Source organism: Argentina silus, assembly GCF_951799395.1.
Source record: "Argentina silus genome assembly, chromosome: X".
Classification (NCBI taxonomy): Eukaryota; Metazoa; Chordata; class Actinopteri; order Argentiniformes; family Argentinidae; genus Argentina; species Argentina silus.
Genome location: NC_139653.1, coordinates 15226078 through 15250462, shown reverse-complemented (window position 1 = coordinate 15250462; position 24385 = coordinate 15226078). Strand labels below are relative to the sequence as shown.

The 24385-nt window shown below is 42.4% G+C and overlaps 1 protein-coding gene across 5 annotated transcripts in view; it reads right to left on the bottom strand.

Annotated features, from left to right (window-relative positions):
• Positions 1-3912: 3912 nt before the first annotated feature.
• marchf8 (membrane-associated ring finger (C3HC4) 8) overlaps positions 3913-24385 on the bottom strand; it is a 70810-nt gene continuing 50337 nt past the window's right edge. For 4 of the 5 annotated variants that reach the window (XM_083695412.1, XM_083695411.1, XM_083695413.1 and 1 more), the window contains 5 exons: positions 21334-21413; positions 8543-8723; positions 6343-6478; positions 5299-5313; positions 3913-4242 (listed from right to left, as the gene is read on the bottom strand). In XM_083695412.1, the coding sequence (XP_083551538.1) occupies positions 3938-4242; positions 5299-5313; positions 6343-6478; positions 8543-8723; positions 21334-21413 (717 nt within the window). In that variant the 3' untranslated portion in view covers positions 3913-3937. The remainder of the gene's footprint in view (positions 4243-5298; positions 5314-6342; positions 6479-8542; positions 8724-21333; positions 21414-24385) is intronic. The other variant, XM_083695414.1, reaches the window with a different exon arrangement.

The window sequence follows — 24385 nt, the reverse complement described above, 5'->3', positions numbered from 1 at the left end:
TTTACAGTTACTATTCAAAAGTAAATTCACAGACAAACTTGTGGAATGATATTTTAAGAAGGGGAAAACAGTCATGTATGTTCAAGTCCAGTCAGTAGTAAAGCACTGTAGTTTTATGCAAGTAACACTTTCTCAGCACATGAGGGACAATGAGGGAGGAGGACAGTTGCATTTCCTTACATGTAAAATGGCTTTTAGAGACAGAGCTCTGCAAGGACCATCCACTAATGAAATAGCTAGTATGGCTGCTGTATAATACTAAGAGGATTGGTTATGGAGCTACCCTTAATGCCATGCCAGCCTGAGAATATTGCTTTACTTTGTTTCTCAGTCTAGTATCTCAACCAGGATGAAGCTACAAGAATGAACAAATCAACTTGCGATCTGCCACACCAAGCAAAGCAAAAGAGGCTTAGTAGTTGTTGTTCAAGGCTGCTCTGTATTAGCGATTATAAAGTAGAGCTCAGCTGTAAAGAAACGTCCTCACCTACAGTGTACCATAAGCTAAATCCTGTCCATAAAGTATGTAAAAAAAAATATATGTCAACTTCAATAAGTTCAAAGTTGTCAACTCTCATCTCAAAGAACATTAAAGGAGCCAGCTCCTATGAATACTATGAATCCCCCCCAAAAAGCTACAGTATATCATTAATGCTAAAAACAAAGGTTGATAATTCAGCTCCATAATACAGCATATTGAACAGGCAAAAGCACTGGTGTAATGTCCGGCGGGCTGTATATCCAATAAAAAATAAAAACTTTAAAAAGGTGCTACAGCAAGGACTGCAATTCTTAAAATATTGGGGTACAGTATTTTGGAGTATATCAAGTCTAGCTCTGGCTTCCATTATTAGAAAAACAGATATGGGAGAAAGGTGCAAAGGTGGAATTGCCTTACTGATGGTTCCAATGAATCATGGCTGGAAGTAAATAGTGTTAGTTGCATAAAATCACAATTTCAAGGGGTCTTTTAATGCGAACAAATCATGTGCTTTGTCTCTTTTCCTTTTAAAAATAAATACAACACAAAATTAAGAAATAATCATCATGTATCCAGAGAATGCTCTGAATGAGAAACACCAACAGTAAATGACTATAGAATTGACCAGGTCAAAAAAAGGGTAATTGCACTTTTTTTCTGTCTAATTGCACAGAGCCTTGTGGGTACTGTAGTTCAGAGTATTTCAAAACATGGCCTGTTTCAAGCCTGGTTCTCAATGCTACAAACATATATATATATAACATATATATATGAACATATTAGACTCAAAATCCTAGATCACCATGGGGCTTTACATCACAGAAATACAGAATGCAATATTGAGAAACAATGCTGATTTCATTTGTCACTGTAACACAGTAGTAAGTGTATGAGAAGTTGGATGTGAGACCTCTGTTGTACACAATTACACTGGTACAGTATCAAAGACACTTTTAAAAGTGTGTTTTGCTGGAATGGTTGTCAGGCTCACAAGAGAAGTCTGGCATTACTGTTCTCCCACATATACAAAAGCACTTACAACAGACTGTAAGCCCAAAACACATTGCCCTGAGAAATCCAGAACTCCCATTTTAAGACTGCACTTTCATCCTTAAACAGCAGGTGGGGAGCTTTTCGGCTTTTCAGCTTTTCAGCTTTTCATGCACCTTTGTTGTTCCATCGGAAATCCTTCCATGCCTCCTAAATTTGAAACAGAACTTATCAAGTTCTGCTTCACTGATAGCACTGATGATTGACACTTCTGTGAAACAACTTGACAACAACTCTGTGCGACAACATCATTATTTGTAAATGTCAACAGATGGTAACTCTGCTTTACTTCAGAGAAGCCCTTAAGACTTTTCTTCAGAGAATATACATTGAAAATGTTTTTGTTATGCTAGATGTGAAAGAGAGTATGGACTTAAATCAAATAATGATTCTGTTCAATAGGGACACTGTTAAATATGGACACTGTTCAATATGGACACTGAGATATTCTGGGGTGAAACTAGAGCCTTTCTGTGCAACAGAGACTTTTGCTTGACTGAAAGATGCATGGTGTTTCACAGGGCGACGTATCAGGTCTGTATCACACTGTACTGTATATGTGTTATAAGATCACATAGACTAGTGTACCCCATACCTCAACAAACCCTGTATCATCACATTTACACTCATTGGGCATCATATCATCAAAACAAATAATCTTATGTCAACCAGGCTTTCAGGTCTCCATCTTCAATGAGTCTGATTGGAGAACTGCCTGGGTAATAGGTGAAGGAGCAATCTAAAAAGGAGGCTGTGGGTTTCTCAAGGACATCCCATGATTAAGCAAACAAATTAACAGATATTAAAAACTGCACATGGAATACCATAAGTACTGTATCATTCGCACAATAGAAAAACACAACTGATTTATTTCCAAAGGTCTTGTTATGATGCTAACACAGAGATTATCTAGCAATTTCCTGTGACCGGTAGAAAATGGTTTTAAAAAGTTGTACATTCTCTAAGCCTTCAGACAGTTCATGTGGTGGGGATAAACATCAAGTGGCGTTGGGCTGAATCTGATGTTATCTTAATGTTGTAATTTGGTTATTGACCCAAACCAAACGACCATCCAACGATCTTAAAATCACAGGTATTACGAGGACCTATTTAGCATTCACTTTCAGTGTATTTTTTTTTCATTCTTTTAGAAAAGTGGAACGATCATCTCAGCGGGATTCCATTTTTTTCATTGCTTTTCCCGATTTCCTTTTTTGTCATCCGAGGGAGGGCATGTACAGTATCTGTGAGGTGGGATAAAAATTTCAAATATAAAACGGGAGAGTTTTCCTCAAGACTTCAAGTTAGTTTGTGTATAATTCTCTGCCATGTATAATGTACTTGATTCATATTCAAAGAGGAAAAGCTTGAATGGGGGTTGATGGGAACTAAAAAGTGCTTCAATGCATGGTCAGGGCCCGATCCGATTCGGACCAGCGCTGACAGACCCAGAGCGATGGGCAGGCAATGGGCGACAGCGAGGTCTAGGTTGACAACAGTCTGTGGCAGTAGTTGGAATGTTCCAGAGATCTGGTGGCGCTTCACACTGATCCATGATGGTTTAGCCCATGACTCACAGGAAGTAAAACAAACAAACAAACTAACAAACTAACAAACAAACAAACAACACAACAGAAACATTTAAACCTCTGGAGCCGAGTATAAGTCCGTTTGTCTCAGTCCTGTTCCCCAGAGATGTGTGTGTGTGTGTGTGTGTGTGTGTGTGTGTGTGTGTGTGTGTGTGTGTGTGTGTGTGTGTGTGTGTGTGTGTGTGTGTGTGTGTGTGTGTGTGTGTGTGTGTGTGTGTGTGTGTGTGTGTGCGTGCGTGTGCGCGTGTGTGTGTGTGCGTGCGCGCGCGCGTGTGTGTGTGTGTGTCTGGAGCCTCATCTGTTGTTTCCCCCAGAAAGAGGGAGGTGTGTGGTTCGTCTGGTTTTCGGGGCTCCAGTGGTGGGGGTCTGGTCCTGGGGAAAAATGGCCATGGTGGTGAACAGAGAGTCAGGTTGGGGGATGGAGGATCAGGCTTGTGGGTTACCTGGTAGTCCCCCCTGTGTCTGTGGGGGAGGAAGCGGTGGAGGGTACAGTGTCAGATTTATGTTGAGGCTGGTGGGGGCAATGGATCAGAGTGGGGGAATGAGTGTCAGATGGGCTTGAGCCACACTTGGTCAAACATGGAGCCACTTTATACTGCACTGTATTGTGGTCCTGTGTGTATGTGTGTGTGTGTGTGTGTGTGTGTGTGTGTGTGAGTGTGTGTGTGTGTGTGTGAGTGTGTGTGTGTGTCTGTGTGTGTGTGAGTGTGTCTGTGTGTGCGTGTGTGTGTGAGAGTGTGTGTGTGTGTGTGGGGGGGGGGGGGGGGGGGGGGGGGGGGGGGGGGGTTGGGGGGTGAGGGAGGGTTGGAGGGCGTGGTCAAACATGGAGCACCTCCACACTGTAGTCCTCTGTCTCTGTGTACTGGGAGGAGTTTGTGTCTGACTGGGCAGGGGCCAGAGCCTCCTTGCTCTCCAGACTGGGCTCCATGAGTGGTGGCTTCTCCAACACCAGCTTTTTACACGTCTCTGGGCGGTTCTGCACGTATATGACCCGGTTGTAGGCCTTTAGTCTCCTCCACAGCTGCATGTATACCTTACACTGCACATACATGAACACCAGCCCCCCTGTGAAGCCGATGGCCACCACCACCAGCTTGGTCCAGAAAGGCCATTCCAGGATCCCTGGAGGAAACGACAGAGGAGAGGAGAGAGAAAAACACACATGTGAAAGACACCCCAAACTGTGGTACAAACCATACTGAACATATACTTTAACTCATGAAGATCAGTGGGTAAAAGACCTCCTAGAGAGCTCCTTGGTAAGTCGGTTGAAAAGGAAAGAAGAGTATGAATATAATCATACCATATACAGTATATATCATAAAATGCAATAATCAATGTCTATAAGACATGTGCATATTACATTATATGCCATCGATATACATTTAAGTCTGTGCACTTGCCCACAGTATAACTGCAACTTAACTTTCTTCTCAAAGCATGGGCTGAAGCACGTATATACAACACACTAAAGCTAATCAGTCACAGGGATTCAAAATGGTATTTGAGGCACAAATAAGGGGTTTTAAATAGAAAAATAGGTAGCTCTTGCTTTTAGTGTGTGCATCCCATCCATATCCTGGCCACCTGCTATAGTGTCATAGTGATGACAGCTGATCATTCACTCATTCCATAGAGGAACACAGGAGAAGCCATGTCTGAATGGGGCCCAGGAGAATACAGTAGGATGTGTGAGTGTGTGTGTTAACATTTACGTTTGTGCGTGTGTTAACATTTACGTTTGTGTGTGTGTGTTAACATTTACGTTTGTGCGTGTGTGCCCTTGTGCTTGTTAACTGTTCCAGGGTTATATCAAAGCCTGTTACAACAGGTGAATAGGTGTGACTAAGGAGACAGATTATACTCCTCTAATTTTCTGGCATATTTAAATATTCAGCCAATCCTATCTATATGTGCATGACTGCATGCTGAGGGGAACCGTTAGTGCATATCCTATCCTGCATATCAAACAAAGAATAGTGCACATATCTGGGACCCTAAGGCCAAGCCTTTCAGGGTTGGATATGGTAGATGAAATAGTCAGATTAGTTTCAACCAGGCTGAGTAGGGGAGGAGAGAGAGAATCATGTAGAAACACAACTAGATACACCAGAGTCCAGTCTTATAGGACACAACATGAAATAATCAAAGGTCAAAGTTTGAAAGGTGAAAGTTTACCTGGGATTCTTCCGGCTGCATGGGTGAAGAAAGTGTTAGTATCATGTACCACCAGAAATAGACAGACAGAAATAGACAAACAGAAATGTCAGCGAGAGGGAGAGAGAGGTAGAGAGAGAAAATGAAGTTGAGATGATAGTTTTGTCTAGTGCATAACGTAATTCAACATGCACTGATGATCCTTATTGTTTCACACTAATAAACTGTAGTAAAGATAGGTAGACTGTAAATTATAAGATCTGCAGGTCTTTTTCTAAATCAGATCACTACATAAGTAAATATTCATTGTGGGACATACTGACATGGAAAATCAAAGAGAATTGTCATGTGTGACTTTGCAGAGGAAGACTGATGAGGAACCCAAGCACCGTAACAATTCTAACATGAAATCACGGTGCCCATTCAGCCCCAAAAAACACCGGATGAGAGTGACTGATACACAGTACACTTATCAAAGTGTATCACTGTACTATATAGATGACTGGGTATAAGTTGTTACTACTGTATTTTAGAGCGAAGCAAAGGAAGTATAAAACAAACATTGTACTGACACACACACACACACATACACAAACATCAAACACTTATTTCATCATCTCTCTATCACAAACACTCAGGCCTGCTCAGTCTCCCAGGCCTCAGCCTTTTCTTTGATGTCCATGGAGCTATCGATATACCAGAGCATCAGAGATGTCCTGAAGCCTGCCCATTTACAGCTTGCTACCTGCTCTCACAGCACAAAAATGACAGTCTAAACAGAAATAGAACAGTAGTCGTAATTGCCTGGCTGCCTGCTTAGAGGACAGAGACAGCATAGCAAAATATTGTAATGGCAGTGAATGAATGGATATAGGACCATCATTTTAGAATAAGTATGCATCATCTCAGCCCTGTACTATTATCTGTAATAATGCAAGAATAGTGCATTAGTGCAATAGTCCATTGAGACCCATTTACAGCTTGCTATGAAGTCCATTGAGACCCATTACTGATGGGCTGTGTTGGTGTAGTGGTGTTTTATGGCATTTCCTCTGCTGTGCTGACCTTGTCTGATCTCCTCTGCCGTCCTGTCGATGAGCACGTAGAGAGACCACACCACACAGGTGATGGCGATGACGTGGAATGTGACCGAACACATGATCTTCCTCCTCTCACTCGACGTCATCTGAAGCTTCTCCCACTGTTGGAAAGAGAGAAAGGAGAGAAGGAGAGAGGAGAAAAGAGAGATAAGTGTGTGTGTGTGTGTGGGGGGGGGGGGGGGGGGGGGGGGGAGGTGAACATCTTCAGATCAGATTTACATGTCCACATTTTATGCACACAGACAGAGGCAGATCTGGCCAGAAATGTTAAATACTTTATTTGGATCCATAATGAAACAGTGAATACAAAGTACCCAAAGAATTTGGAGACACGCACACACACACTGACTGTATTGTTTTCTGTATTGAGCTAAGGTGATCAAGTTGACTATAAATTCTCTATGAGCACTATCGCAGAAGTGCTTGCTTCCTTGACCCACTTCAGTGGCTGCCTAAACTGGGGGATAAATATTTGATGCCGATCATTCAGTCTATGTAAACCAGATCCATCTGTACACACCGTTACTACTGAACTATTTATCGCCTGTCTACCACTTCTGAAGGAAACTGAAATCAATCACACTTGCTTAATATTCTATTTAACATCCATTAAGATCCATCATGGTCAAAGCCAAATATACATTGAGAGAAATCCTTTGCAGAAAGTTGCTACAAAGGGGTGGAAACCCATTTGAAATGAGTGATGCCTCATGACATGTCAAACCAATCAAATACTTTTGATAGCTCTATAGAAAGAATTTAGTTTTTCCTAACATTCAATGAAATTGCGAGCACATTCTCCCATCGCTCTGTGCATTATAGAGGGGGGGGGGGTTAGTTGAGCAGTCTTATGGCCTGTGGGTAGAAACTGTTCCGGAGCAAAAATGGATGACAATTCATTAAATCAATCCATTCTAGATTATTTTTAGGAGAACAGATGAGGGAGGAGAGAGAACAGAGGAGAGAGAACAGAGGAGGGAGGACCGGAGCAGGGAAAGTGGCACATTCTGCCTAGCCATTTCACCATGGCACAGAGGAGGTATAGTATAGATCTCCCAGTGCCAGTCCTGCTAACCCAACACCCTGGCTGGCTCTGGCTCTGGCTCTGGGTAAATAAAACAAAATCTAAAGGCTGGAGGAAACAGCTACAGGACACACCACTAATAATACACCACACTAATAGATACACCACTGACACATTCTGATATTGACACACCACTGACATACTGGCTCTGATAGATACACCACTGACATACTGGCTCTGATAGATACACCACTGACATACTGGCTCTGATAGATACACCACTGACACAGTCTGATACAGCAAGAGACACAGCAGCCCTCACTGACACACATACTGACTTTGGTGACCAAGCCATCACATGTTCATTCAATAGCAAAATGATTGATACAGTATTGTACACAAAGGCAGGAAATTGGGTCTTGACTTGATTTCTGTTTGCAGGAAATAAAAAACTAGGCTAATACCAATCAGAACCCAGCAGGTTTTACAGTAATAATCAATTGACAATAATAACAGACTTGATCTGGTCTCATTTAACATTACAATTTGAGAAGCTGTGAGTGTGTGTGTGTGTGTGTGTGTGTGTGTGTGTGTGTGTGTGTGTGTGTGTGTGTGTGTGTGTGTGTGTGTGTGTGTGTGTGTGTGTGTGTGTGTGTACGCGCGTTTGTGGTGATTGTGTATGTGTTTGTATGACCTCCTCCATGGGGAATTGGAGGCTATTAACAGAAAGCCCTTTATTTAAGGACCTTTGTGCAGCTAATCAAGGGTAGAACATTTGTAATTAAAATGTTGAATCTGGAACCGATGAAGATTGATAAATACCTTGAATAAAAGTGTATCATGTACTTACCACTCAAAACAAATTGTGCCCTCCAATGTCACTTATGAAGTCTTCTCCAAAGTCTAATAAGCCAATGTCACGCTACTCTTAAAACAGCTTTCTGAATTTCAACTCCTTGGGGGTTGGGGGTTGGGGGTCATACTTACATCTGTCAGTGCAGTATGGGGGTAGGATGGTTGGAGTATGGGAATGGCAGTACAATTGTTGTAGCACTACTGTATACTCAGTAGGCTACAGCAGTATCGCACGCACGCACAGACGTGCACACACACACACACACACACACACACTCTGTCTCACCTTGCGCAGGGGTTTGAGCTTGGTCTCCATGATGAACTCGTACTTGCAGAGTTCACAGCAGCGTGTGTCTGAGCTCTTGATCCACTGCTGCAGACAGCCCTGGTGGACATAGCGCAGGCTCCCTGTGCAGTGGCATGGAGTTATCAATGGACTCTCATCATCGCCCTCACAGTGACAGATCCTGGTGGAGAGGGAGAGTGCACAAACACGCACACACGCACACACACGCACACACACACACACACACACACACACACACACACACACACACACACACACACACACACACACACACACACACACACACACACACTCAGTACACATATATAGACTACACACAGTACAGACCATGAAAACTGGTCTACAGATCCTACAATAGAGAGCCCAGACTCTCAATACAGATATCATTGTCCTTGTTCCTGAAGACATAAATAAACAAAAAGAATGGGAACCATAAATCAATAATTGTGCAACAAAGCATTGGATACAGGATTAAAATGTGATGCTACACCTAAAGCAATAACATTGTTAATACTTATGTCAAACAAAGAAAATGACCTTAATGTATTTTTATCCAACCACCTTCATCACAAGAGGGCACATGCAATCACACCAACAACACACACACACACACACACACACACACACACACACACACACACACACACACACACACACACACACACACACACACACACACACACACACACACACACACACACACACACACACACACACACACACACACACACACACACACCACCATTAGGTATTCTGAGAATACACACGCCACACACACCAGGGGAAGCTGGTGCAGGTAGAAATCGAAGACCGGCTCATTTTAATGCATGTAGTCTTGCCATACCTCCAAATCATGTTTTTCTTCCACCTCTTTTGGAGGTCTGGAGAATTTTAGATTAGGATTAAACTGGATGGAGCGATTACATTGGATATTACATTCCAAGAACCCTCCCCCCACATGCCTGTAGAATGGTTGTTTGTTGGTACAGTATGTGCGTCATGTTTACCAACCGGGTAGGACTATTTTGCAGAGAGTTGTTGCCTATGCTAGCTTGCAACATTGTAGAAAATGCTCCGCACAAGCAAGATATTTGATTGGTATGACTTGTAGCAAGGCATCACTCATCTCAAACGGGTTTCCACCCCTTTATAGATACTTTCTGCAAAGGATTTCCTCAACAAGGTTATAATGCATGGAGGAATGAGGAATGGGTTCAATTCCATGAATTGCAATGAGCCTGTCCTCCGATTTCTACCTGCACCAGCCTCCACTGAAACACACCCTGTACATTAAATCAAGTCTCTGCTCCCTCATAGGACCTACAGTATGGAATGGCATTTCTCACTGAAGTATTAATTTAATATAGGGGTAAAATCTAGAGATTTCTCTCTCTACCTCTAAATCACACCAACGATTGAAGCTATTAGTCACCTCCACTGAGTGTGTGTGTGTGAGGAAGGTGTCCGGGTGTGTGTGTGTGTGTGTGTGAGGAAGGTGTCCGGGTGTGTGTGTGTGTGTGTGTGTGTGAGGAAGGTGTCCGGGCAGAGATAAGAGACAGAGTGGGTGGCTGAAAAGAGAGATGGAGAGACGGTGGTGCAAATGCAGAGCAATTTGTGGTGAAAATGCAGAGAAATTTGTAGAGGCAGCGCAGAAATAATCTCTGAGAAAACTGAATACTACAGACAGAGAACACTATCAAAACACACACACACAAACTTTAAACAATTTACAAGAGGCAATTTTTTTTTTTTAAATAAAAAAATTGAGCAGAAGCAAAGGCTGTTGCAGTGTGTCCAATGTCAGGAATCTGACCTTGTTCTGACTGCAGAGTCAAAGCAGAGGTTCAAAGTTCATCAACAATGAGCCTCAATCATCGTCTGCTTTATTCTCCACCACAGAGTAGCTCCCTAAAAAAGCCTGGGTGATTTGAAAGCCGTGAATAACAGGTTGTTTTAAAATATGAATGGGATTAGGTTGAGTGAAAGTAAGCTCTGGGATAAAATGCTGGCAATTCACTAGCAGACCCACTGTTGCTAATAGTTTAGTAAATGGCTTTAGGCTAGAAGGGAGGAGGATGGAGGAAGTGTTGCTATTCAGTTTAAGATGCACTTCCCTTTTTTTTACCAAAAAGAGAACCAGTAAAAGCAAGACCAAAATCATAGAATAGAATGGAATGGAATAGAATAGAGATGTAAAATTGCCTTTGCCTTCACTTCATATGTATAAGGAAACACATCTTTCACCTTGAATGATAATCAGTCTGAAGAAGAGAATGGAACAGAGGAGAAGAACGAGAGGGGGGAGAAAAGGAAATCAGGAGAGCACAGTAGGGTGCTAACCCATGAGCTGGGCAAATGAGTACACACTGTCTGTCTCAGGTCTCACAACACACGCACGCACGCACGCACGCATGCACGCACGCACGCACGCACGCACGCACGCACGCACAAACACACACACATAGGTCGGAGTGTGAACAAGCAGGATAATGACTATTTCCAGACTCCACTGATCCGGCCAAAACTTTACAAGATTAAAAGACAACGTGAAGAAAGGAGGAGGAAATAGGCTTGTTCTCTTTCAGTCGACTCGGTCCGACCCCCCACTATAGGACACGCACTCTTGTGTACCTTCACTGAAGACCCCTATCCAATCACGCCTGGTACAGGCCGGTGATGCTTGCGAGGAAATAGCCCGCCTTTCTCACATTCCAATAAAGGGACCTTGCCAGTGTGGCAATTTTATCGCCTATAGTACTTTATGTATGAAATGACGTGCATCTAAAGCTAAATTGGCTATATTTGAGTAAATGGATACACATTCAGTACATTGTTGAAGAGATGAGGGATTCAATTTGCTGTGCTCCAGCAGACAAACACTGGGAGGGCAAGTCAACATAAAAGATATTCAGATGGGAGAGGAAAACACACAGGTTGGAATTAGGACAGAAACAAGCTGACAGAGAAACTAGAATAACTACATTCTTCCTGTGTTTTATGAATCTCTTTCTCTTTTTGACGCCCTCTGTCTTGCTTCTCTCTCACTCTCTCTGAATCCCTCCATCAGTTGCCCTACCTCCCTCTCTCTCTCTCTCTCTCTCTCTCTCTCTCTCTGTTTCCATATTCAGTTTCATTCTTGTCACAGTCAATACATTTTTCAGTGTCTCTCTGTTTTGACTATTTCTACTAAACGGGTTGTTATCATGGCAAGCACAGAGGGGAGCCAGACATCACAGGCATTTTGCTCTCTGCTCTCCTCAGCCTGATTTCACTCAGAACATCTTAAGCTCCTTGCTCTCCCTCCCGATTCACCCTGATCACACACCCACAATCCAATTAGCATCGCTACCCCAGAAATGTTTCCCTCTTCACTCCTTCACCCTCTCCTCTCATCCACTCTCCTCTCCACCTTGGGGGGCTCAGCTATGCTTTATGTACAACTATGCTTTATGTACAACTATGTACTTTGCCGAGAGATATTATTTGGCTGTGAGAAACTATGTTCCTGGCTCTGAATGGCACAGGAGTAAATTACATCATGACATTAAGCATCACGGTCCTATCTACAAAAACACCTTGTCACTTTATTATAATCCTAACAGAAATCCATTTTCTCTGTGGACATGACTACACCTGCTGTCTCACAGGATTGCCAGAGAGCTAATGTTTCAAATCCTATTTTCAGGTTAATCCAGGTTATCCACCCACCCACACACATCCTACACACACACACACACTCACACTCTCTCTCTTTCTATCACACACACACATGGTCAAGTCAGTGTGACATAGATGTCACATATCTAATTACCCAACATGCCTCTAAGGAGAGACACACAGACACACACACACACACACACACACACACACACACACACACACACACACACACACACACATGCGTGTGTGTGTGTATATATGTGTGGTTACAGACCATATGAGGCTATTTGAAGCCAATAATCTGCCTCCTGATCCCTGGCCCTCACCTACGTATTTCCAACTCACGTGTCTCTGGCCCACAGCCCCCTTATCTGACCTGTAGATGAGTCAGCACATCCATCAACCACTGACAGAGAGAGATAGAGATATAGAAAGATAGAGAGAGAGAGAGAGAGAGAGAGAGAGAGAGAGAGAGAGAGAGAGACAGAAAGAGAGAAAGAGAGAAAGAGAGAGAGTTCTTGTCCTCATGTGTGGTTTTACACTTAGGGAGTACCTAGACTGGCCACCTTGGGAGTTTTTGCATAAAACAACAATAATCAACAATACAATCATATGTTGGGCCAGTTGGTCACAATAAACAACTGATTGAGCAGTCTTACATTACTTGTCTCCCAAGTGTCTGTCTAAAGGACTGATTGATTCTTATGAACACAGGTCTTTGAGAAGTGGAGTAGGATGCAACAGAGCTAGTTTCACCCTCCATTATGTCCCTCCATAAGCTTGGCAGCGATCAGCCAATCAGATTGAAGTTCTGCCACATGCCACAGAATGCTGAGAGCCCTATCAACCCAATCAGCCCACTTCCCCCTTGACTCCCCACTGTTTACCTCCCCCTCTCTCCCTCTGTCTCCCCCTCTCTCTCTCTCTGTTTCCCTATTTCTCTTTCTCGCACAACCCATCTCTCCCACTCCCTCTCTCCCTGTCTCTCTTCTCCTCTCCTTCTCTCTCCTGTCCTCTCCTGCCCTCATACTGTGAGGCTAATGGAAAGAGGAATTCCTTACTCAATTCAAGAGACAAAATCCATTACAGCATAAAGCACTGTAACAGCAGTAGAAAAATAACAGCTAGTGCAGTCTGAGGACCCCATGATCCAATCCTTAGTGCACATACTGAGGAGAGGAGTCTGATATTTCAAGAATGAAAAGGGACTCATGGCTACACTAAGAAATTAAAATAAGGCTGATTTAAATACAAAATAGATTAAAACCTTAAAACGACAACAACAGACTAAGTGAGTGTAAAACCAGGGAATAGTTTGTTTTTTTAAAGGCAGAAAGTCTTTTCTTTTCTGCCTCTAAAAGCAAGGGGGTTAAGAGTGGTAAAGCAACTTGCAGAAGACAAAAAGGGCAGAGCACTAAGGGACAGCTATGGAGACACAGCTGTGACAGAAGATTATCTAGTCACGGGGGGACATGTATTCCTGGTGTTTTTACTCTGAAGCCTCAGTGTTAATCCTGTTGACTAGCAGCATTATAGGGGCAATCTGGGATTGGTTTTGGACTTTTCAATTAATGTATTGCTATTGATTCTTGAAGAATGTAACTTAGAGAACCCATCAGAACCCAAAATATAACTTTTGTTTTTTTGTTTTATTTCATATATTGTTTGGAAACAATGTAATTGTAGAACACACACTGTATAGCTTCAAAACATGGCTTCATCATTTTAATATAATGGATGGTTAGCCCATAGCTCTGTGAGCTATGAATTTGAGAGTGGTTTCTCTAGCCCCATCCCTCAGCTATTGTTATTTGACTCCCAGATTGCCCCTTTAAGGGTTGTAACAGTCAAAACTGACAGTTGATATAGGGACACAATGGGATCAGGGATACAGCATATGTTTTCCTATACAATAGGATTCATAGCAATGTGCCAGGTTCCACAGGTTCTGCTCGGTGTGCAGAGGCAAGGAAGTTGAAATGGAGATGAAGTGGGCAAGACTACAGGACTAGACTCACATCACAGCACATAGTTGGGTTGCTGGGCAACTGGGCTCTATCAAGTTAAGGCACAGGGGTGGACAGGACTACAGTGTCACAGAGGGGGTGTGCAGGATCCAGCCCCTCTGTGACAAGACTGGGAATTAGCGGGTCACTACCATTTCACTTCACACAGGGATGTGCTGGACTCTACCACTTCACGCCACAGGGGTGGGCCAGGCTCTATAGGAGGGGCAGGGTGTTCGACCAATCATCCACCCACCTGCAGCAATCCCCAGACAGCGAATAGGGCGAGAGCGGGCACGTTTTCTCTGAGATTGAAGACAACCACTTGTCCGAACACCGGTCCAAATCACTATCCTCATCCATGTAGCAGAGGGGAGCTTGTAGACCTCCTTCCTCACCTCCGGTGCCTGTTCCTGGGGTGCCGGTCCAAGTCCTTCCTTCCCCACCTCCTGTTCCTGTTCCTGGGGTGCCGGTCCAAGTCCTTCCCTGAGGGGCCAGGCTGGTCGTGCTTCTCCCCTGCTCCTCCTCAAACACCTCGTCGTCCCCCAGGAGATCTTCTGATCCTGCCAGCAGGGTGCTGGAGGACTTGGTGATGTGGAGGCGGGATGCATAGCTGCCCAGCTCAGAGCACTGCAGGCTGGCCGAGGTGGAGGAGCGGGAGAAGGGGAGGAAGAGACGGAGTAGGTTGGAGCTGGGTGGCTGGTGGTGGGAGTGGGGGTGGAACTGGGTGTGAGGAGGTGGGGGAGGAGGGGGGACACCAGCAGGGGTGGGGGGGAGGCAGTGCTGTGGAGCCAGACCGCTGTTGTATTTGTAGTTGTTGGTGAAGGAAGGGACGAGATAGGGGTGGGCTCGCGTGGGGAAGGGTGGGATTGAGGTCTGGTGGTGTGTTGTGGGTGTGGTGGGCTTGCCGTTAAGCCTATGCTCCCTCCGGTCTGTGCTAGGCAGATTATCTGGTTCAGGTTTCTTCCCCAGTTCTCCCTCAGAGCAGGTGCGGTCTATGAAGTGGAGACCGCTACACAGGCTGTCCATGCGCTGGCCCACATCGTTCAGAGAGAGGGAGAATTTGAGTGTCCCATTGGGGCGGAGGTTCACCGTGGAGGGGCGGAGCAGGGACAGCCAAACTCCACCCCAGGGTTTGGAGGGTTTAGAGGATGGGGGGTCCAAGCAAAGCGTTGTCACGGAGATGCCCCCAGACCCCTGTGAGGTTTTGCTATTTGAATTCAACAGCACTACGGCTGTCTGCAAAGGTTTCTGGGAGCTCTGATCCTGGGATGTGGCAAGAGTGCTGTGTGAGAGAGTGGCAGGGTGTGTGTGTGTGTGTGTGTGTGTGTGTGTGTGTGTGTGTGTGTGTGTGTGTGTGTGTGTGTGTGTGTGTGTGTGTATGTGTATGTGTATGTGTGTGTGTGTGTTTGTGTAAAGATGGGGATGACAGAAAACGGGTACGGGAAAGCAGGTAAGAGACAGGCAGAGTAAAGACAAATGAAAATTAAATGAAGTGAAACAAAAGGCAAACATGCATTTAAAGACAACAGATAGAGAGGAAAACCACAAAGGAAGAGACAGAAATGAAAACAAGAGCAGCGTAGCACTTCCCTCCTTGTATTCCTGTGTAGAACACATCTACAGTGCAGTCCCCGCTTCAATGCATATAATGTGTCTTTGCAACTCCTTGTCCAGCATCAGGAAGCAGAATTACTTACAGAACATTTCACTAAATGCCTAATGAATACAACCAACAATGCTATGTTTCTGACTGCAAACATTTCCAGCACTCCTTCTTGACCAAAATGGTGCTTCCAGACTAAGGTTGGGCCGGTGGAAGACAGGTAGCACACAGTGTACACGCTTACACAGGAAAAATCCTACATGTGCATTAAAATGCGCTGCGGCACTCTGGTGGAAATCTGTTTAAAAAAGACTTTGTGATATTATAAGCTGTCAACACCAGAGCAACACTGTTTACCCTAACAACAATTTTAGCTTTTATTAAAACTGTATTTTGGACTTTTAGATGCAGCCAGTCAATTGTTTGAATGACAAAGTGCAGTGCACCCCAAAACACCCAGCGTAATTAAACATTTCACTGGGTTCACCCTTCCATCATTGTCTTACGTCAGGTATAGTCATTCTAACGTGACGCCGCTTCGCCTGAAGTACCTGTCTTACAAATCGTGGAGATATTCTTGATTTTTTTATACAGAGAAGTATAATGAGCACTGTTTCAATTCGGAGTAAATGAGACTAAACTAGCTGTCTGGCCGACCAATCTATGCTAGTTTTCGTCCTCATTGCCAAACTTAATAAATACTGCACACTCATCTTCTAAACTCCTTTGCTTGTCATACAATCATGTAACTAAGAAATTTGTTGGAAATAAACTTATGTAAACTAATGTATGGATTTATTGTTTTGTTGAACTGTCATGACTGGTTTGAGGCTGAAAGGTTTCTCTGTCCCATTGTAACCATGGTAACGTTTTTGACTGCTCATATTTTAGCCTGGCTATTTTTTTATCCTCTCCATAATTGGAGTTATCAGACAGATCAGTGTGGACAGAATCTCTTCCACAAAACATTGGCATATAAAAATTAAAAATTACTTGTTTTCTGGCTATTAACAATGCCTATTATGGAGATAGATTAATGCCAATATTATTGTAAATAAATAGAGTACAACTCACAAATGTGTAGCATGATCTGTGAACAAAAAACACAAAGCACAAATATAATTCACTATCCACACACACCTCTTAATTTGTATTTGTAAACCATTATTTTAATACATGCAAAATGATTTGTAAATATGTGTGAATAAATGGTCTTACATTCGCAAACAAATACCACAATGTTACAAACATCTTTCCAAAGTTATAAATAAAAGCATGCTTTGTGTAGGCACCCAATCATTTCATTGCAGCGCTTTAGCGTTAGTACTGTTGAATATGCATTTGGGGATCAAATTATGTCTGTGGATTTGTTTACAGAATTTTGGCACTAACATTGAACTATAACATCTTTGCTCAACAATGTCATTGTGTCCGTTGTCATGGTTATCTGACTGTGAAGCACCAGTTGGAAAAGGAGCAGTTAGTTCAAAAGATTCTCTGGTGGAATTCCTTGCTTTTATGTTTTTTTAAGTTTTCATGTGTTTAGTTTGCCTGTTACCTATGAAAAGTTCAGTGTGTGTGGACTAATTTTATTGTACTGAATAAAGCTTTGCTAAGTCAAACATTTGTCAATGATCATTATTTCAACTGACAAGCTAGCCACTTTGCTAGCAATGCTGTAATTTAAAATAGCAATGGGAACTTACAATTTCGAAAGACAAGCATCTTTGTTAAAATGCCAGCTAGATTAATACTCTCTTTGATCAACTGTTTTTAGTAGATAAACAGGGATATGTAGGTTGTAATAAAGCATGTAAAAGCAGCCTCATCCACTAAATTAATGTCTGGGATATTGCACAATACACCGTGTTGGATGGCGAGGTAAATGGTTAGGGTTTTAGGGTCGTCCCAAGGACCCCACTTGGCATCTACAGCACCTGTTGCATAGCTTTCGTTCTGTGTTTATACTTTTCACAAACGACGACAACGACAGAATTGTATGTCAGGCAACAATGGAATGTTCATGATGTCTTCGACTTGTGCCAAAATACAGTCGCCCTCTGAGTATAAATAAAGTAATAATCTATGGTATAAACCAAGTCAACACGAAAGGACATCTTGCAGAGGCCTTTCCAACCTAAAGGCAAGATTTTATAGTTGAATAGAGATAGCCAACAGAGATTCATTTGTGGATCATTTTTCTATACACGCGGAATGCTAGTGCCAAAATTCTGTAAACAAATGAAAACAAATCCACAGATGGAATTTGATCCAAAAATGCAGTTCTAATGCTAAAGCGTCCTATTGAAATGATTGGATACAAAGATGCATGCTTTTATTTTTTTAAGAACATTTATTCTTTAGAATCTTTAGCCATATTTACAAGTGCAGGTGGTATTCTAACAGCTTGTTTAAAGAATGCTTTTCACAGCACATTTGTATGTTTTTGTAAATGAAATAACTGAATATAACTACAATAATTCAGTGGATGATCAAACTATGTCACAACAAGTTAGATTGAACAGCAAACCAGTGAAGTAGCTGTGCACATAAAATAACTATATATTGTTTATTGGTGAATTTTGACCCCCATAAATCAGCATCGGTATCAGACCCAAAGATCCAGTATTGTTTGGGCTCTAATAATAAATTACATTTGTGTTTTTTTGTTTACAGATAATGGTATACATTGGTGAGTTGTACTCCATTTTATTTACAATAATATTGGGATTAATCTACCTCCATAGCGTATACCTACAGTCATGAGAAAAAGTTAGGACACCCCCCAAAATATTAAGTTATTCTCTTAAAAATATGGACATATCAATATGTTATCTTCTTTCTAACAATGTCTATAGATAAAGGGGATGTAATTGAACAAAAAACTATGAAAATGTAACTTTGTAATCATTTATTTAACGAAAAATTAACAATAATGCCAATTCCTACTGAGGAAAAAGTTAGGACACCCTATGCCCTAATAGCTAGTATTGCCCCCCTTGGCTGAAATAACCTCAATTAGACGTTTCTTATAACTGTCTACAGGTCTCTGACATCAATTGGGAGAAAGTTTTTCCCACTCCTCCTTGCAGAATTCTTTCAGCTGTGTGATGTTCGAGGGGTGTCTTGCATGCACAGCCAGTTTCAAATCAATCCACAGCATCTCAATAAGATTAAGATCCGGGCTTTGACTTGACCATTCCAGAACTCTCAATTTATTTTTCTTGAGTCATTCCTTGGTAGATTTACTGGAATGTTTTGGGTCATTGTCATGTTGCATGGTCCACATCTGCTTCAGCTTCAACTTTCGAACAGATGGTCTCACATTTTCCTCAAGCACCCTCTGATACAATACAAAATTCATAGTGGATTCTATGATGGTGAGCTGACCAGGCCCTGCTGCAGAAAAGCAGCCCCAAACCATGACATTTCCACCCCCATGCTTCACAGTTGGTATGAGGTTCTTGTTCTCAAATGCTGTCTTGGTTTTGTGCCAAACATGTCTACTCTTACTGTGCCCAAATAGTTCAACTTTGGATTCATCTGTCCAAAGCACATTGTTCCAGAAGTTCTGGTCTTTCTCTAGGTGTTCTCTGGCAAACTTTAGTCTTGCCCTGATGTTTTTTTTTGACAGCAGGGGTTTCCTCCTTGCACACCTCCCATGTAATGCAAACTTGTTCAGTCTCTTTCTTATGGTGGATGCATGTACTTTGACATCAATTGTGGCAAGAGATACCTGTAGGTCTCGTGATGACATTCTGGGATTGTTGGAGACTTCTTTAAGCATCTTTCGGTCAGCTCTTAGGCTGAACTTGCTTGGGCGGCCTGACCTGGCCATGTTGGTGGTGGTTTTAAATGTTCTCCACTTGTAAATTATTTTCCGGACAGTGGAATGGCCAATTTCGAATAGTTTGGAGATCTTTTTATATCCCTTCCCAGACTCATATGCATCTACAATTTTTCTTCTGAAGGCCTCAGAGAGCTCTTTTGATCTCGCCATGGTGATGCAACTCACTTCAACAATCAAGAGCAAACCAAACTAAATATCTGAGGCTTAAATAGGACAGGCTCCTCCAAAATCCTCTGTAACGATGTTCTAATCATTTGCACCTGATGTGGTGCTCTTTATTATAATTTTAGGCATTTTAAGTGGAACTAAATGTGGGGGTGTCCTAACTTTTTCCTCACAAGAAGATTGCATTTCTATTAATTACATTTTACCAATCATTTTTTAAATAATTTGTTTCAGTTGTATTTGTTTAGTTATATTACCTCAATTTTTCAATATTGTTCAAATGAATATCAAATGTCCATATGTTTGAATATGTTGAAGAAGACAAAGGTTTTCATAGGGTGTCCTAATTTTTTCTCATGACTGTATATCATATGTTTGCCATGCAGCCTACAGCTTTGGAGCAGTGTAGATTACAAACCTTCACAGCAGGAAATATTATTTTGTTAATTTGTTCCCTGTCTGTAGGCTATCTAACCTGATCTAACGAATTGCATAAAGGATGAAGCTCCATGCGGTATTGCGGTTGCTTGCAAGTTAATATTGTCACCAGATACAAGAATATACCAGCTTAGCCTATTAATTGGTTAACACCCTAACCCTAACCCTGGCTATTCAATAGGCTAAATATTTTTCTCATCTCTCCGCTGTAAATGCCTCTACTCTGCTCACGACCCACACACACAGACACACAACTCTGTTGCTCCTGCCTCCTGACCCAGGAGTCAGCCGTTGGGCTATATGCTGCTCTTTAACTAATCCAGCATAATGGAGTGGATTACGCACACGGGTGCATATGCTGCCATTGCTCCTGAAGTCGTTTTTTTTCCAGTGTTGTAGTTCGATAGCAAGTGAATTGCTGCGCTTTGAAAGCTAGGTAGAATTGCATGAAAAGTGCTTACAGAAGGTCACATTTTCTAAAGATAATTTTGAGGATATAAAAATAGATTCTGCCATATTAGGTTCAGCTGAAGCGATGCCAGTGGGCTACTGGTTTGCATTAATGACCCCTACAAAGCACATGACAGAATACTGCCTCAATTACTTTTCTTAATTGTATATTGTGTAAAAGTTCTGCTGTCACCTGGTGTGCTCAGAGTCTGGGTGGGCTCCTTTGGTATTGCCGGTGTAGCAGGTATTTTGGCAGAAGGTATACCAGTTTGAGAATGTTGATACCGGCCCAACTCTATTCTGGACACAGTAGTGTTTCCTCTACCAGCTCCTATAGTCCTACTGGAGAGAACATGGCTTCTAATGGTGCTTGCTGCCCTGGAGGCTGCTCTAGGGGCCTTTTTGCCCCTGTCTGTAAAAAAGATCTAGAGGAAAGTCTGGCACAGATGTGAATTCAGTTTTACAGGTAAGACATCCAGACATATACAGTATCAACCAGCAGTAGTGCTCTCCCCAGCAGCAAAGGGTTTGAGGGGTCACATATCCTGTTTAGAGGGTCAGGGGTTAAAGGTTAGCGTTTAGAGTGGTACCTTACCTGCAGATGTCCTGGTTGGAGGGGGTGACAGACGTCCGTGAGAAGCTGCAGGGGGCATTTACAGATGTGGGGCTTCCCGCCTGAGGAAGAACACAAACAATTCAACATCTTACATAAGTCGTCAAACCCTCAACGTAGACTGTGAATTTATAATCTTAGAATCAGTAGAAATATGTAGGCCTATGTAACCAAAATATCATTATACAAAAAAAAAAAAGAAAAATCTCTCTAAATACCCAAATTAAAATCCCTCAAATATGTGTCATGTACTGCTGCATAGTGCAATAAAAACAATACAGACAGTTATCTATCAGAATGGGATTCAGACAAAAGCTGTGACAGCATGTCACAGCACCAAAGAATCTCAGAAAACAAATGAATTAAAACCAGTTATACTTCTTCCTGAGGCCACAGAGAGACTGAGAACAGACCTACAAGCCCACACAAGTTATTACCTGTAGAATCAATGCATGTCAATCTTCTAAGAGTTGTTCAGAAAGGTATATACATAATACATATTACACACAATAACATAGATGGTGGGAGCAGTTGCACTGTGTGATTGTAAAGAATGATAAGGATGAGATTGTGTTGGGGTTGGTATGCTATTATAAGGACACACACCCACACACCCACACCCACACCCACACCCACACCCACACCCACACACACACACACACACACACACACACACACACACCCACCAGGCTGTTGTTTTGAACAGTGGAGAGGAGTCTAGACTATAAACAGGATATGAGTGCAGCATTGTAATGACTTCACACGTCTGAGTGTGCAAGCAAGGAAATTAGAGCAAAAGAGTCGAATACTATCAAGCAAATTATATGATACTAAATGTAACTGTAAAACTAGAACATGGTGTTTTCATCAGTGGGTTAGGGTTAACCCCAAAATGACAATTAAGGGAGGGTATGTTACTGCATATATACTGTACATTTTGATGGACAACTTATTTCCTCGTAGTTTCATCTGAAGCATGAGACTAGTTTCAAAGGCCCATGTCTATACAGGAATGAAGATTGTATTCATACACTTGGTTGACGTTTTCTATTAATCATACATTGACATATTCATACATTGTAGAGTGCCGACATGGTTTAACAGAATACACAATGCCAGAGATTGCAGGATGCTAACAAGGGTTGTCACTGTAATGTAGCTGAGTGGGCTGGTGAAGGAGGTAAGATCCACTCTACAATGTATAGTCTTTATCCTCTCTCATCCCCTCATCCCTCTCTTTCTTCTATTCCTTCCATTCATCTGTCATGCTTCATCGGATATATCCTTCTGTACTCCAGTCATCGTTCTGTCCCCTCCCCCTAACCATCTCACTACCCCCTCCTAATGCATCCCTCCCCCACTCCTCTCTGAAGCTAGATTCCATCCTTCTAGCCTCATCCTCCACCACTATCCTCCCCCTTCTATCCCTCTCTCCAACTAATCTTGTCCACCTCATCCCCCTCTCCCTTCTCCATCCTTCCCATCACTTTTTCTTTACCCCCTTCTCCTTCCATCTCTCTCTCTCTCTCTCTCTCTCTCTCTCTCTGTTAGGTGAGGTGTAAACATTCTCTATTCTCTGGTCTAACTCATAGAGACCATTTAAAGGACATACTGTAGGAACAACAAGAGACACACTGAATCACACAATTATATACTTACAATCTAAGAATAAAACCTGGGAAAAGGGCTGACTCTGAATGAACTAGCCATCACAACAACCAGGTTGACACACACCCTAGTTTTCATTCCTGGCGTTCCAATCATACTACTGTACACATCTCTGTCTAAGACTGTCTGTCTCTATTTGTACTACCAGTGTGTCCTTGTTCCCTGTGGGGTCAATTTGTATTCTAAGTGTTTGACCTTAATTAAGTAATCTCAATTGCATGAAGCCTAATACCACAAGCAATACCACTGTCAAACATAGTAACCATGACTATACCACTGAAGTACTGTAGGCTGCAAGTGTTATTATACAGTCATATAATTGCTATTATAAAAGTATAAAATGCTATTACAGTCATATAATTATGTGTAAGATGACAAGCCATACAAAAGCTATTCTAATGTAATTCATCACGATCGCCACGATCGACAGGCCACCAAAAGTAATGGGACAGATTTATCAAAAGTCCAAATCATGTTTAGTGACCTATTGACCCCACCTGATGCTGGGTATCTTCTCCGGTGATGCTCTGCCAGGCCTCTACTGCAGCCATCTTCAGTTGTTGTTTGTTCTGAGGACGTTTTGCCTCAAGTCTCCTCTTCAGGAAATTAAATGCATGTTCAATAGGATTTAAATCTGAAGATTGACTTGGCCAGTGAAGAACTTTCCACCATTTGGCCCTGAAAACCTCCCTAGTTGCTATAGCAGTATGTTTTGGGTCATTGTCTTGTATGTACTGTATGATGAAGCGCCGTCCAATGAGTTTGGAGGCATTTGCTTCTACTCGAGCAGACAAGATATGACTGTACACTTTTAATCCTGCTGCTGCTGTCAGCAGTTACATCATCATTGAAGACAAGTGAGCCAGTTCCAGTGGAAGCCATACATGCCCAAGCCAAAAGACCCCCTATACAATACCATATTTCACAGAAGAGGTGGTATGCTGTGGATATTGGGCAGTGCCTTCTTTTCTACACATTCTCAAGGCCATTTTCCAGAACTTTTAGGTATTCTTTAGCAAACCATAACCTAGCCATCCTGTTTTCGTGGCTAGTGGTTTGCACCTTGCATCGTAGCCTCTGTATTTCTGCTGGTGAACTCTTCTGCGGATGGTAGTCTCTGACACATTCATGCCTACCTCCTAGAGAGTGTTCCTGATCTGTGGGACAGTTGTTTTTAGTTTTTTTCTTAATCATGGTGATTCTTTAGTCATCCACTATACCGGGCCGTTTACGATTTCTGAGCTCACCAGTGCTTTCTTTCCTTTTAATGATGTTCCAAACTGTTGATTTTGGTAGGTTTGAGGTTTTGGCTATGTTTTTTTCTAATATTTTAGCCTCATAATGGCTTTCCTGACTTTCATTGATG